Below are 14,925 nucleotides of genomic sequence, written 5' to 3'. Positions count from 1 at the left end.
GTTAAGCTGCGTGTGTGTTGTATACGTGCATGCGCCGGTATCTGCACGTGAGCAAATAACCTAGCACTTCAGGGGGCTAACACAGCACCCGGAAATTGCAGGGCAGGGTCTGAGAAAAGGGGCGGAACCCAGAGGTACTGACAGGCAGAGATCCGCCTCCACGGTGAGCAGCCTGCGAAGGCGGGGCGTGCGGCGGGAGGAGCAACGGGCCCCACCTACGGAAACGAGCCCTTACCGGGAGGCCAACCGGCTGCTCTTCGCAAATGAGGTGCGGGGGCTGTGGGCGGAGCCACTCCTGAAAGGATCCGGCCGGGGGGCAGGAACAGGCTTGGCCCACTGGTCGGCACCGATTGGTTCCGTCTGAGATGGGGCGGGTTCCAAGGCTCGCCCAGGCTCGTCGAGGGGCGGGGCCTGCGCCTAAGCCTCCTGGAGAGGAAGGAGCGCGACACGGAACCCAGTTTGGGACGCATAGGTCTGCTGCGCCCTCGGCCCCAGGGGCGGAGCCGGAAGCTCTACGGTTTCGTCCCTGAGCCCCTCTGTTTTCGAAGGGGCAGTCCTCTTCCTCTCGACCCGTTCCTCCTGCCCTTCTCCCCCTTCACCCGGAGGCCGAAGTCCCCAGCCTGGCCGGGCGGTGCTGCAGGAGCTCCCGGACCCGGAAGAAGCGCTTACTCCCTCCTCCGCCATGGAGCCCACCGCGCCGTCCCTCACCGAGGAGGACCTGACAGAAGTGAAGAAGGACGTGAGTAGCACAGCCTTGTCCAGGGCAGGGGGTCGAGGGTGGGCAGGGGCAGGCTGCGGCCCGGCGGGCGAGGAAAGCGGAAACCCGAAGTGGGAGTCCGCGTCGGAAGAGGAGCCTTGGGGTGGAAGAAGCGGAAGGTCCAGGCACCGCAGGACGGCACCCGAGGTACCTTGGTGGAAGTGATCCCTCGTAACCTGTTAATCCACGTTTAAAATCTCTAAAAGCAGGACTTGGGTTCCTGAAACTTTGTCCAGTGGAGCGTTTCTTCGCAGTCAGCTTCTTGCCCACTCATCACTCATCCCCTGGTGATTTTTACCCCCTCTGCGCTTTGGGGCTGCGTTGTTGGGAATCGTCTGCCCAGGTTCATTCTTGAGTCAGAATCCTTAGGCTGCTGGCTCAACCTGGAGCAAAAACTGGGCCAGTTAAAGGATCCCAAGCAGTGGAGCAAATGCGTGAAACTCTTTTATAAGGGGGGTTGGGGGAAGCTCAACAGCTGAAAGCACAACCTGGAATTCCCCTAGTAAGCAAACGCCCACATATTTAAATTGGGGGGGGGTGTAGCCGAAAATTAATTTACAGGTAAATGCTGAAAATATTCAGTACCTAAATTATGGTCTGTTGCTTGGACGCTGCAGAACTGCCCAAATCTTAATACTTACTTGTTAAGTTGTTTCTTTTGCTTTTAATTACTTGTTTTGCCATATGAAACCTATATAGGTACCAGTAAAATAACTTCATGTAACTTAAACACAGAAACTCAACAGAAAATGAGTTCCAGTTTAACACCTTAGTACTTACACAGAATCATGTTTGTGAACTGGACAAGACAGCAGCTTTTTAAATGTTCATCTACCTTAAATTCTTCCCCTTTCCCTCCCTTGGAAGGTTTATTACACTGTACTCATAATTACATAATTACAGTTGGTGTGACTCATTAACAGAAGGAAACTGGATATAATTGGGATTTCTGCCTTAGTTTCTTCATTCAGCAGATTTTTATGGAGCACTTAATATATGGAAAGTACTGTTCTTGGGCCTAGAAAGATACAAAAAAAGGACAGTCAGGCCTCTGCTTTATATTCTATTTGAGATAAGACTAGGACATTGATAACTACCATAGAATAAATGACTGCTGTCTTATATAAGATTTGTGCCAGCGGAACCATGAACTTTAAGAGCTAGGCCTGTGATGTTCCAGGTTCTTTGTCACACAATTGGCAATATTCCCATTTAATCTTTACAGCAGCCTCTAAGGGAAATAATTGTCATTCCCATTTTACAGCTGATAACAAAAGGCTGTGAGAGGTTACAAGTGAGCATAAGTATAAAACCTGTACACAAACAGTTATGAAGAGTGTCTTCTAGGTCTTCATTCATGTTTTTCCTATCAGTTCATTGATATTATCTATCTCCATGATTTCAATTTACAGCTCTATCAGAAATTCATAACCTTGGAGAATCATGAGTGGTTTGCAGGAGGTCTATAAAAAAAAGTATATGCACATTTTTTTTCTTAGAAATTTTTCTCATTTATTTTCAAAATGGTTGATGACCTCAGAAGGTTTTAAAATTATACACATATTTGGAGTTCCTTCTTTGTCAACTCTAGGTACTTATTTCCAAATATCTACTGGAAATCCACTTTTATATTCTGCACACTTCTCATCCTGTCAAAAATTGGACTTTTTATTATCCCTTCCCCAAAGCTGCTTGCTGTCCCCTGCCGTATTCTCTGTCTTGATGGATAGTATACCACCACCCAACATCCTGGAAAGTCCCACTTTTTCACTATGCTCCTCCCATTCCCCCACCCACCCACTTTAGTTGTTTACCTCATCTTTTGGGTTGGATTTAGTTCAGTTTCATAAATATGGATTAACAGAGTGCTGTGAGGAATGCATGATTCTAACAGTTCAAAAATTAAAGACAAGACACAATCCCAGTTTGAAAAGAACTTGATTTCTTGGGAAGAGGTAGACAGACATAAATTAATAATTTCAAATTACAGTATAAGTGCAGTGAATTTTCCGTTTATCCGAAACACTATCTACTTGACACTCTGCTAAGTGCAGGATATACAGAGTTGAACAAAACATGCCTGGTTTTTGCCTGCTTCAAACATATAGGTCATTAGAGTTGAAAACAAATATATGATTACAAATTGTGGTAAGTACTATGAAGGAGACAAACAGGTACTGAGACAGTAGCAGGGAGAATCTACTTGACATAGAATGGTCAGGGAAGGTTACATTTAAACTGGTTGCTGAAGAATTTGACAGAACTGAGGGAATAATATTCTAGGCAGAATAGAATTTGCAAAGGACCTAAAACAGGCAAGACTTTGGTGACTTGGGGAAATTGAAAACAGGCAGAGGGTGCCCTGAGGTGAAGTTACAAAGGTGGGCTAGAGCCAGTTCATGAAGGGTCTTACAGGTGATAATAAAGTGTTAGGATTTTTTTCCCCAAGTATAGTAGGGGTTCTGTTGAAGAATTATGTTATATTTTTAATCCCTCTGCCTGTTGTATGGACTAAGGAAAGCCAAAGTAAGAAGAGGGAAACCAGTGAGGAGATTCTTAGAATTTATATAGTTAAGAGCTGATGGTGATTTGGATCAGGGTGAAAGCCGTGGAAATGGATGGAACAAGAGAATTCCAGATGCATTTTTGAAATAGAAATGATAGGACTTGGTGATGGATTGAGTTGAGAGAGTGGTATCAGACTGGTAAGTGAAAATGTTAAATCAGCAATTAGACCTACAAGTCTGAAGATCAGAAAGGAGATCTGAGCTAGAAATATAAGCGTGGGATTGAATGAGTTCACCTTGGAAGTTGAGAGCTAAAGGGAAAAGGGAGAGCATAGGAGAGTTTTAAAAAGTGAAAGGTTATAGCCACANCCCCCTGCTTGTGTTCCCTCTCTCGCTGGCTGTCTCTATCTCTGTCCAATAAATAATAAAATCTTTAAAAAAAAAAAAAAATTAAAAAAAAAAAATTAAAGGGAAAAGGGAGAGCATAGGAGAGTTTTAAAAAGTGAAAGGTTATAGCCACGGAGGTGGGAATAAAGAGTGTGGTATTCATATAAGACAAGAAAGCAGTATTTCAAGGAGGGAGTGAGTGATCAGCTGTGTCCATGCTGCTGAGAGATAAGATGAAGACTGACAAGTATGAGATTTGACAGTGAGGAGGTTTTTGGTGGCTGAAAAGAGTAGTGACACAGAGTAGAAATGAATTGGGAGATAAGAAGTGAAGTCGTGGTATATAGACAAGTGAAATAATCACACAGGGTGCTATAAGGACAGAGGAGAGGGGTGCCTCACTCCATCTGGGGAGTTCAAGCAAAGCTTCCTGAAGGAGTGACCACTGTGCTGCATCGTAAGTGATAAATAGGGACTTAGGGTCTGAGAAGAGAAAACCAGACAAAGTAACAACACAAAGAACTGTATAGTGACAAACAGCAGTTTTTAGGTAGAACATAAAGTACCAGGACAGGTAGAGGTGGTGATAGATTACGCTCCAGAGGTAGGCAGGATCCATATTATGAAGTACCCTGTCTGCCATTATCAAACAGCTATTATTTATTGGGCACTTACTGTGTATCAGACACTGTGTCGAGTCTTCATATTCACTGTCCTACTAAGTCCTCCTAACGGTCCTGCAGGGTGTTTATCACTATTCCATAAGTAACCTGAAGCTTAGAGAGGTTAAGTTACTTGCCCCAGCTCTTACAGGAGTATATGGCAGATTTAAGATCTGAACTGAAGTTGGCCTGATCCAGAGCCACACTCTTGACCTCTGTACTATTCTGCCAAAGTTGAGGAACTTTATCTTTTAAGTTGGTGGAACACACCAAGTTTTAAATTTTTACAAAATTAACTGACAATATTTCAGTATTAGTAGAACTCACATAACACTCCAGATTTCCATTTCCTCAGGAAAAATTGGAAGATCTGATAGATGTGTGAAGGAGAAATTTGAGCAGGAGAAAAGAAATAGGAAGTACAGCTAGGTGGCTTGTTTTTTAATAGTCCATTCAATGTATGGTGAAGACCTGAGCTAAGGCAATGCTAATAATAGAAATGAAGTGATGGGGCGGATTAGATAAACATAAGGGGTAAGTTGGCAGGACTTGGTGGGTGGGTGATCAGATGTGGCAGGTGAGCAAAAGAGAGGAAGTGGAGGATGAATTGTAGGTTTATCGCATGATCGGATGGATGGTGGTACTCCCAAATGAGTTAACAATATCAGAGGGAAAGGACAGGCAAAGATAACAAATTTGGTTTTGGACAAGGTAAATTTAAAGTACCTTTGGGATGTCTAGGTGGAAAAAGTCTTGATCACATACACAAGTTTGGGAATCATCAGCATATAAATGGTAGAGTTGACAACAGATGAGGTTTCTTCAAGGAGTTGAGCTTTAAATCTATTCTCTCTCTCCACCCCCACAGCTTAAATCCATGCACTCAACATAGCTTATGTAAAATATCGTGACAGTCTTCTTATGGGTCTCCCAATTTTTGCTCCCCCAGTCCTCTGCAAACTTTTTTTATTGCTTCTTATTTATAAACCTTTGATAACTCTTTTGGCTCCAGGGAAATGTATGTTCCTTAACGTGTTATAAAAATTCTTCCATAATCCAACCCGTTTTCCTTTCCAGATTCATTTCTTAACTACTGTCTCACATGCACCCTGCATCCCAACTACCCCAGACTTGTTAGTATTCCCCTCTGTGCACCTTCATTCTACAAATGTAGCCTCTGCAAATTTCCCAGGTCATGGAGGTACAGTTAGTTGTTTACTGTGTGTTTCCTCAGTACCTGTGTTTTTTTTTTTTCTGGATCATATCACATTGTCTTATAATTATTGGTTGTGTCTGATATGTAATCTCCAACTAGACCATGTGCCCTTTATGTACAGGATTCAAGACTTGCTTATCTTTGTATGCTCAGCACTTGGCATATTAGGTATTTAGATATATGAAATGTTTGTTGTATGAATAAATACATGAATGTGGGAGTTCAGTGGACTGAGAACTATAGGAACCCTTCACCCAGCCTACTTTCCTGCCACCATGTACTCGGATACTTCTAAGATCTTCCATTGCCTTTAGCTCATCATGATAAATGCAAGTCAAATTAGTCATCTTCATCACTAATATTTGTTGATGACTTACTATGTACCAGGCACTTTTCTAAGTACATTACATATATTATTTTATTCCTCTTAATACTCAGATAAGGAAACTGAGGCACCGAGGAGTTAAGTTGCTTACCCACGATCGCATGTCTAATAAATGGAAGAGCTAGGATACAGTCACTGATACCAAATTATTAATGCTATTTATTGGGACCCACACCAGCTTTCTGCTAATTATGCCTCCTGTTTTCAGACCTCATATCTAAGCATGTTTTCTGTGATTTCCTTTTCTTCATTTCTTTAATTTCTTGCAGCATTCACTATTTCTTTAGCATACTCCCCCGTCCCACACCCACTTCCCTTCTACCAGTTGACTCATTGAGTTAGGGTATAGACTTTCCAACTGATTCCAAAGATAGACATATTATGGACTCCTATGGTTTTACTCTAGGAAAGACACTCTTACTCTAGGATAGACACTCTTATGGTTTTACTCTAGGAAAATGGAAAATTAGTAAACATAAGAAAGTTATAAATTATGCGGCCTCACTAAGTTATCCTCTTTGGTCCTGACTAATCCTGGATTCCTTGTTAAATGGGTGACTAAAATGTATGGAAGCCCCCGCTCTCATCTTTATCCCTGAAGGTGGAGGCCCTGAGCATATCTCCCTATTTCCATGGACCCATGCCCTCTAAATTTGACCAGCTTCCTCCTCACAACAGCCTGGTCTTGGTTTATAGGTGTGAAGATGAGATTAAAGCACAGCAGAAGCTGGAAGGAATGTTTAGTCTAGGACCTACTTCTGTCTTCTTGGCCCTTCTTCTTAATACCATGGATTTTAGTAGGCCTGAGCCTCCTGACTTCAGTACGTTTTCTCTAACCAGTTAAGATTCCTAACTAATAATCAGTCACCCATGTGATTTCAAGTGTTAAAAAAAAAAAAAAAAAGCACTGAAGCACAGTTTGATGTCTTTTAGGCTTTAGAAAATCTGCGTGTATACCTGTGTGAAAAAATCATAGCGGAGAGACATTTTGATCATCTACGTGCAAAAAAAATACTCAGTAGAGAAGACACTGAAGAAATTTCTTGCCGAACATCAAGTAGAAAAAGGGCTGGAAAATTGTTAGACTACTTACAAGAAAACCCCAAAGGACTAGATACATTGGTTGAATCTATTCGGCGAGAAAAAACACAGAACTTCCTGATTCAGAAGATTACAGATGAAGTACTGAAACTTAGAAATATAAAACTAGAACATCTGAAAGGTAAGAATTTTTGGTATCCAAGAATTCATTTAAATGTGACAATGCTTTTAAAAGTAAAATACAAAACAAAAAACTCAGAAGTGACTATTTATTCAAAAAGTTTCAGCTTCAGAATTACATTTGACTTACGTTTTTTCTTTTCACCTTATGTCATTTCATTGGAAAAGTGGAATATCAGTGTTCTATATTTATATTCATTTAACAATACCATTTATACAAAACTTTAATGAAATCCCAGGATACACATGAATTTGTTTCTGAAGTCTGCAGAATGTAAGATCAACTCAGAAGTAACCCCTGAAAATGCACTATCACACATGAATAATACATAGGCAAAGTATTTTTAGTAAGTCCAACTCAGATGGTTCTTCTTCCCCCAGTTGATCACAGAATGAAGTGGTTGGCATATGCTTGTAAGAATCATGTTACATAAGTTATCCATAACTTAAAACACTAGAGTCACATTCAGTCTGGCATGAAGAGAGAGGCATGGGAACGGAAGTTGATCAATGGCATAGCAAATTCACTTCCTGTGTTTCACCCTCACCCTAGAGCATACATCACTAATTGGAATACTACAGAGAATTGCCTGCACTGTTTAAATCCTCCTCTCCCCACAAACCCCATCTCTCTCTCTCCCTGGGCCTTTCTCTAGAGCACTTAAGATAAACTTGCATGTGCTGTAGCTCTACTCCAGCTGTTTAGGCACTGGGGATACAGAAAAAAATAAGTTAGGGCTCTGCCCTTAAGAAACTCTGTAAGTCCATATTGGGACACATTGTAAGTCTCCCCTCCTGAGCCATATTTAAGAAAATAGTTCCTATAGCATGGAACAGAAATGCTGAATGTATTGTGAAGTTGAAAAGCTAGTGGGGGAAAAAATGACATATAAATGTACTTTATAGACTTCGCAGATTTTACATAAAATTTGTCAACTCAGAAGGTTCTGTGCCTCTAGACAGTTAGGTGAAATATTTGCTAAGACTAACAGAAAGATAGAATTTGTGTGTTTTCTTTTACCCTGAGGCTGGCTAATTGTTGGCTATACCCATTGGATATGGTAAAATTCTTTGATCAGAGCAACAACCACTGTCATTTAAATAAACTGTTAGGTTGAGAACCAGGACATTATTTAATGTGAAGAGGAGACTGGGTTATAGTTCTCACTTTCCCATGAAGTAGTTCTGGAATGTTGGGCATGACTTAACTGTTTTGGGCCTCTAGTTTTTCATCTCTACTAGTGAGGAGCTGTCCCACGGGACCTCTGAAATCCCTTCCACTTCTAACACCCTGTGATTCAAGAATCCGTAATTGGTATTAATTAACTCAGAATTTTACATATTCTCTGTTTAAAGGGTTTTTTTTAATTGTGTAATACATTTTGTGCCAGAATGCTAAAGAATATTAGTTGTGACAGCTATTTCTTATTTTATGAAAAACTTTGGGGGCTACCTAATTTTTTCCAGGTCATTCAATGGTTAAGTATATAAGGATACAAATTAAATGTGAATTGTAGCATGTCATTTAGCTTCCTTGAGACTATTTCCTTATCTAGGAAATAAAAATAATGGTATACTTCATGGTTGTTGGGAAAAGCAAATGAAACGTGAAATGGATTATGACAGAATTTATAAATTGCTGTTTAAATCTTGGTTGTGTGGTAACTCGCTTATAATCTTTAAAAACTTACAAGATGGGTATGGGCTCAATTTAGGTTACTTTTTCATTTACATCTGAATAATTTTATTGTAGGACTGAAATGTAGCAGCTGTGAGCCTTTCCCAGATGGAGGAGCCACCAACAACTTCTCTCGATCAAATTCAAATGAGAGTAATTTCTCTGAAAAACTGAGAGCATCCACTGTCATATACCATCCCGAAGGAGAATCCAGCACGGCGCCCTTTTTTTCTACTGAGTCTTCTCTGAATTTGCCTGTTCTAGAAGTCGGCAGAACTGAAAATCCCACCTTCTCTTCCACTACGCTTCCCAGACCTGGGGACCCTGGGGCTCCTCCTTTGCCACCGGAGCTGCAGTTAGAGGAAGGAGGAACTTGTGGAAACTCTAGTGAGATGTTTCTTCCCTTGAGATCACGTGCCGTTTCCCATCAATGACAGTTTATAGCCTTTTAATTTTTTAATAATGACAAAAAATATTTGAAAGGAGATCAATCTTTTTATAAAATTGCTATAATGACAACATTTGGTATATGTCTTGTAAAATGCTATGGAAGCATACTTTGTAAATAGACTTTTTTAGGACAAAAGCGTACTTTTAGATAGCTAAAGAAAATCGTGTTGATCATGTACTTTTCAGTGTTTATTCTTTGCATTTTTGAGGTATCGAGTGTTTTCACATTTTTTATGTTTTAAGACTAACTTTAATAGGGGACATTTCTCTATTTGAGAACAGAGTCTGAGGCTGGGAATAATGTCTCAGTGCATTTGTGCTAGAATTTTCACAGTCTAATAGTCCTTTCCAACTATTCAGCAGTAATTTTCAGATTAAGCTACATCTATATGGTGATAAAGCCAATCACTGACAGGAAAACTGCTGGTGTACTGAAAAGAATCTCCCACAGAGTCCCCTTCTGATGCGGAGGAACATCTAAGGGAGTTTGAGCCACCTAAGATCTCAATTTGCCAAAATACATTTCTTATTATCCTTACTAATTAGTACTGTTTTCTTAGGATTTTCACAATCTTTGCTTATCATTTTCACTCCTACAGAAAAATCTCGGCAAAAGCCTGAGATTGCGTGTAATTTGGTGAGATTTTAAAAATATTTTTCTGTATACTTTTCATTCTCTTTTAATGAGGACCACTGTACCAGTTGAAATAACTAGGACGAAATGTTGTGTGTGTGTGTGTGTATATATGTGCCAGTTCTGTCTTTAATGCTCTTTGGAACAAGTGGGCCATTAGCCTGATTTGTCTTTTTATTTTAACAAAGTTTGACTAATTTTACACCTTTATAAATTTTATGCTATCATTGTTTTTATTTAAATTATAATTCTGCCTATTTCCTGATATATGTCTCATATATTTCCATTACTTTTAAAAAGCAGAGATGGAAATATGCTATTAACAAAAGTTTTTTCAATTGTGCTATTTTTTTTGGAAGTTTCAAGTATTTCAATAGGAAGTAAATACCTAAAATACCTTTTTTTATATGTACCAATTTTTATGGAAACATTACTTCAAGTGGTGAGATCAAGTTGCATTTCTGGATAGACTGATGCATTTATCAATCATGAAGAAGATTGACATATTCTTTAGATAAATTTTTTTCAAGCCTGGATGATTTTTGTACTGTGTCATTTTCTAAAGATTATGGGAAGCATGTTTCACATTCAGCGAGGCATAAGAAAATAGTGGCATTACATTTAAAGAAGTCTTCGTTAAAAAGCAGAAGCAGGCTTTTCATCAATTAAAATAAAATTTGATACGTGGTTACTTTAAATAGAATTTACTCAGAATCAAAAAGAATTTAGATATGTTGTATCACCTACATTTATAGTTTATAACACTGAGTTTTCTTTCAGACTGTTAACTATACAGACAATAAAATTAAGGTTTTAACAAACTTAGCCTTTTGGGTGTTCTGAATCTTATGAAGTCATTTTTTTTTCCCTTTAAACAGTGACACCACCTATTGCCGAAAATACATAAATTAGGATGTCAGACTGACAGTTGGTGAATGCAGGAATGAAAAAGTCACTTTTTACAGATACCATGTTGTCACTTCTTACAAAAACAATTCTCACTTTTAAAATTTTATCTTAATTAATAGACTATTTTTTAGCATGGTTTTAGATTTATAGAAAAATTGAGCAGAAAGTACAGAGTTCCCATTTATCCCCTCTTCCTCTGTTTTCCATTTTCACATCTTGCATTAGTGTGGTACATTTGTTAGAATTGATGAACTAGCCTTGAAACATCAACTAAAGTTAGTAGTTTACATTAGGATTCACTCTGTGCTGTGCAGTTCTTCAGGTTTTTGGTGCTTTTTTTTTTTAAGATTTTATTTATTTAGAGAGTGCATGTGCTAGCAGAGAGAGAGGCAGAGGGAGAGAATCTTCCAGCAGACTCGCCGCTGAGCTAATGTAAATGGATGAATAATGTGATGAAGAATGGGATATTGACGTAGTCTCAAATATCTCCCTACAAAACACACACTAATTACAAAGGAGGAAAAAAGTAACTTGATAGTAGAAAACCCTGCCAGATACTACTTAAACAAAAAATCAGGGGAGCCTGGCTGGCCCAGCTGGTAGAACATGTGACTCTTGATCTTGGGGTTGTGACTTTGAGCCCCACATTGGATATAGAGATTACCTAAAAATAAAATCTTAAAAAAAAGAAAAAGTTAAAATTAGTACCAAAGCAAGTGAAACCACATGCCTCCTGATAGAATGCAATGAGAAGAACACAACACGACTTTCATGATATTCTTAACAAAGATTTGTAAACTTAATTTATCACTAAGACAAACTGAGGCGTCTTCTACAAAATAACTGGTCTATAGTCTAAATATCAAGATCACGAAAGTTAAAGACAGAAACCATTTCAGGTTGAAGGAGATGATGAGACATAGCCACTAAATGTAATGCATGAATCTAAACCAATTTAAAGATTATTAAATGTTAAAATAAGCAAGCTAGGAGAAAGGTAGTAGAGGTAGAATTGGTAATAAGTGTTTGGACTTGAACTATATTTTAAATTTGAAATGATAACACTTGGCTGACTTTCCACCTGAGCACCTGGATTAATAATGCTGCAATTTGAGGTGCCTGGCTGGCTTAGTCCATAGAGCATATGACTCTTGATCTCAGGGTCACGAGTTCAAGCCCCACGTTGGGTGCAGACATTACTCAAAAATAATGGTAATGCTGCAATTTAAAGAGATGGGGCAGATGATGGGAGGTGGGGAGTATTGAGGGTAGGAAATGAAAAGTTCAGTTTGGACATGTTTTTCAGGTATCTATTGCTGCATAACACACCACCCTAAAACTTAGTGGTTTAAAATAATGACCATTTGGGGCACCTGGGTGGCACAGCGGTTGGGCGTCTGCCTTCGGCTCGGCGTGATCCCGGCGTTATGGGATCGAGCCCCACATCACGCTCCTCCGCTATGAGCCTGCTTCTTCCTCTCCCACTCTCCCTGCTTGTGTTCCCTCTCTCGCTGGCTGTCTCTATCTCTGTCAAATAAATAAATTAAATATTTTTTTAAAAAAATCAAATATTTACAATGTAAGCTTAAAGCCTTCTTTCCCTACTAGAATGTAAGCCCTATGAGGATAGGACTTTTAAAATAAAATAAAATAAAATAATGGNAGCCCTATGAGGATAGGACTTTAAAAAAAAAATAAAATAAAATAAAATAATGACCATTTATTTGTCATGATTCTGCAAATTGGGCTAGACTTGACTTCATAGTTCTTATGATGGTCTATCCTGGGATCATTCTGCATTTTTTTTTTAAAGATTTTATTTATTTATTTGACAGAGAGATAGCCAGCGAGAGAGGGAACACAGCAGGGGAGTGGAAGAGAAAGAAGCAGGCTCCCAGCGGAGGAGCCCGATGTGGGACTCGATCCCGGAATGCCAGGATCACGCCCTGAGCTGAAGGCAGACGCTTAACAACTGCACCACCCAGGCGCCCCTCATTCTGCATTCTTATAAAGGCTCAACTGGCATTGTATAAATTCACTCACAAGTCTAGTGCCTTACCTGGGATGGATACACTAGCTGGGAGCTGGCTGGGGTTCTTTATTCATGGTCTCTCCAGCAGAGGAGCTGGACCTCTCTTTACATGGTGGCTCAGGGCTCCTGGGGAAAAAAAAAAAAAGCAGAGGCATTCTAGTCATCTAAGCAAGGCATAAGGCTAGCCCAGATCCAAAGGGAGAGGAAATAGACCCATGAGGGAAGGAGCGGCATGCAGCACTGGCATGGCAGGAACTGTTGATCACCATCTTGGTAGAAAATCTACCTCAAACATGTTAAGTTTGCAGTGTTTGTTAGACATTGAAGTTGGAAACTGGGTACAAGGATTTGGTGTTCAGGGAATACTTCTGGACTGGTTATATAAATGTGGGAGTTATTAGCATAACATGGTATTTTAAACCATGGGACTTGATGAATTCACCTTGAAGCATAGGATTCATAGAAAAGAAAGGATGATCCAGGACTGACCCTGAGGTGCTCTAACATCTCTGGACGTGAGACAGAAGAAGGCAAGAGAGGAAACTGAAAAGAGCCCTGTGAAATAAGAAGAGAACTAAAGTGTATGATCTAGTGAAAGGCAAGAGAAAAAAGTGTTTCAAGGAAGCCTATCTCGGGACGCCTGGGTGGCTCAGTTGGTTGATCATCTGCCTTCGGCTCAGGTCATGATCCTGGGGTCCTGGGATGGAGTCACAGTTCCGTCTCCTTGCTCGGCAGGGGCCTGCTTCTCCCTCTGTCTGCTTCTCCCCTTGCTTGTGCTTGCTCTTTCTCTCTGACAAATAGATAAATTCGAAGAAAAAAAAACTTAAAAAAAAAAAGAAGGAGGCCCATCTTCTTAAAAGGTGAAGTAAGAACCAGCCCTTGGACTTGGTCACATGGAGGCTATTGGTGGCTTTGATAACAGGGACTCCATATTACTCAAATTGGGTACCCCAACCCCACAGGCACTCAACAGTGGGCAAGGTTTTTTTTTTTTTAAGATTTTATTTATTTATTTGAGAGTTTTATCTAGGAAGGGGCTAGAAACTGAGGTCAGCCACGTGGGCAATCAACTATGTCTACATGACTGAACCCCAATTAAAACTCTGAACGCCAAGGCTTGGGCAAGTCTCCTGGTTGGCAATACTCCATGACACTGTCACATATCTCTGCTGCAAGAAATTAATACTGTCTATATCTCCATGGGGTCAGGACATTGGAAGCTCTGTGTGTGGAAATCTCTCGGACTCTACCCCTTGTACTTCTTTCCTTGGCTGACTTTAATCTGTATCCTTTTGCTGAAATAAACTACAAACAAGAGTAAAAAAGCTTTCAGTGAGCTTTGTGAGTCCTTTTAGCAAAAACTTGCAATTTGTGTCAGAAGTGAGGATGGTTTTGGATGCCCCCAAAGTTTGCACTTTGGGACCATCGTTTTCCTCTGTCAACACAGGTATTTGGATGAAAAATGTTGAGAAAACATTTATCTAGAACTACACACTCAAAGTTATCATAACCCACATTATTTACTGATCATCTACTCAGTGAAAGGCACTGAGCTGGGTACCAGGAATATAAAAATGAATGAAATACAGTCCAACTCCTCCCCTGGGAGAGAGAAGTGAAGAAAACAGACATGGAGCCCCATGGAGCTTACCTCTTGCAGGAACAGCAAGTCATGAATGAGTGCATCATCTGAATGAGCAGGCACCCCTCCCTGTGCTCTGTAAATGTTTACAACCAACTTTTTTTTTTAAGATTTTATTTATTTATTTGACAGAGAGCACAAGCAGAGGGACAGGGAGAAGCAGGCTACCCGCAGAGCAGGAGGAGCCCGATGTGGAACTCGATCCCAGGACCCTGGGATCATGACCTGAGCCAAAGGCAGTCACTTAACCAACTGAGCCACCCAGGGGCCCTACAACCAACTTTTTCACTTTAAGTATCGTTCCCTCTTAGATCACCAAGAGGAGTAAAAGATTTCTAGTTTTCCTGGTGCTTAGGTTATGTCATTTACTAAGAGAGGGAACACATACAGAGACAAGTCATATGAAAAGACAAGTTACTGATCTAGTAAATGGATGTTTGAGGCC

At 40.1% G+C, this 14,925-nt stretch overlaps 1 protein-coding gene across 1 annotated transcript; it reads left to right on the top strand.

The window, feature by feature from the left end:
* The first annotated feature begins 260 nt into the window (after positions 1 to 260).
* On the top strand, positions 261 to 10,722 carry BCL10 (BCL10 immune signaling adaptor). The gene is made up of 3 exons (XM_002919396.4): positions 261 to 739; positions 6,848 to 7,136; positions 8,889 to 10,722. Exons 1-3 carry the CDS (start codon positions 683 to 685, stop codon positions 9,245 to 9,247), a joined length of 705 nt encoding a protein of 234 aa, XP_002919442.1. The 5' UTR covers positions 261 to 682; the 3' UTR covers positions 9,248 to 10,722.
* The last annotated feature ends 4,203 nt before the right edge of the window (positions 10,723 to 14,925 follow it).

Source organism: Ailuropoda melanoleuca, chromosome 2 (genome assembly GCF_002007445.2).
Source record: "Ailuropoda melanoleuca isolate Jingjing chromosome 2, ASM200744v2, whole genome shotgun sequence".
Lineage (NCBI taxonomy): Eukaryota > Metazoa > Chordata > Mammalia > Carnivora > Ursidae > Ailuropoda > Ailuropoda melanoleuca.
Note: the sequence above shows the minus strand (reverse complement) of the source record. Positions and strands in the feature narration are given on the sequence as shown.

Bases quoted from the DNA above. Each gene is read 5' to 3' on its own strand.
- BCL10 (XM_002919396.4), top strand. From the start codon at position 683: ATGGAGCCCACCGCGCCGTCCCTCACCGAGGAGGACCTGACAGAAGTG. The intron at 740-6,847 runs GTGAGTAGCACA...GATGTCTTTTAG, and splicing joins TGACAGAAGTGAAGAAGGAC to GCTTTAGAAAATCTGCGTGT. The intron at 7,137-8,888 runs GTAAGAATTTTT...ATTTTATTGTAG, and splicing joins AAAACTAGAACATCTGAAAG to GACTGAAATGTAGCAGCTGT.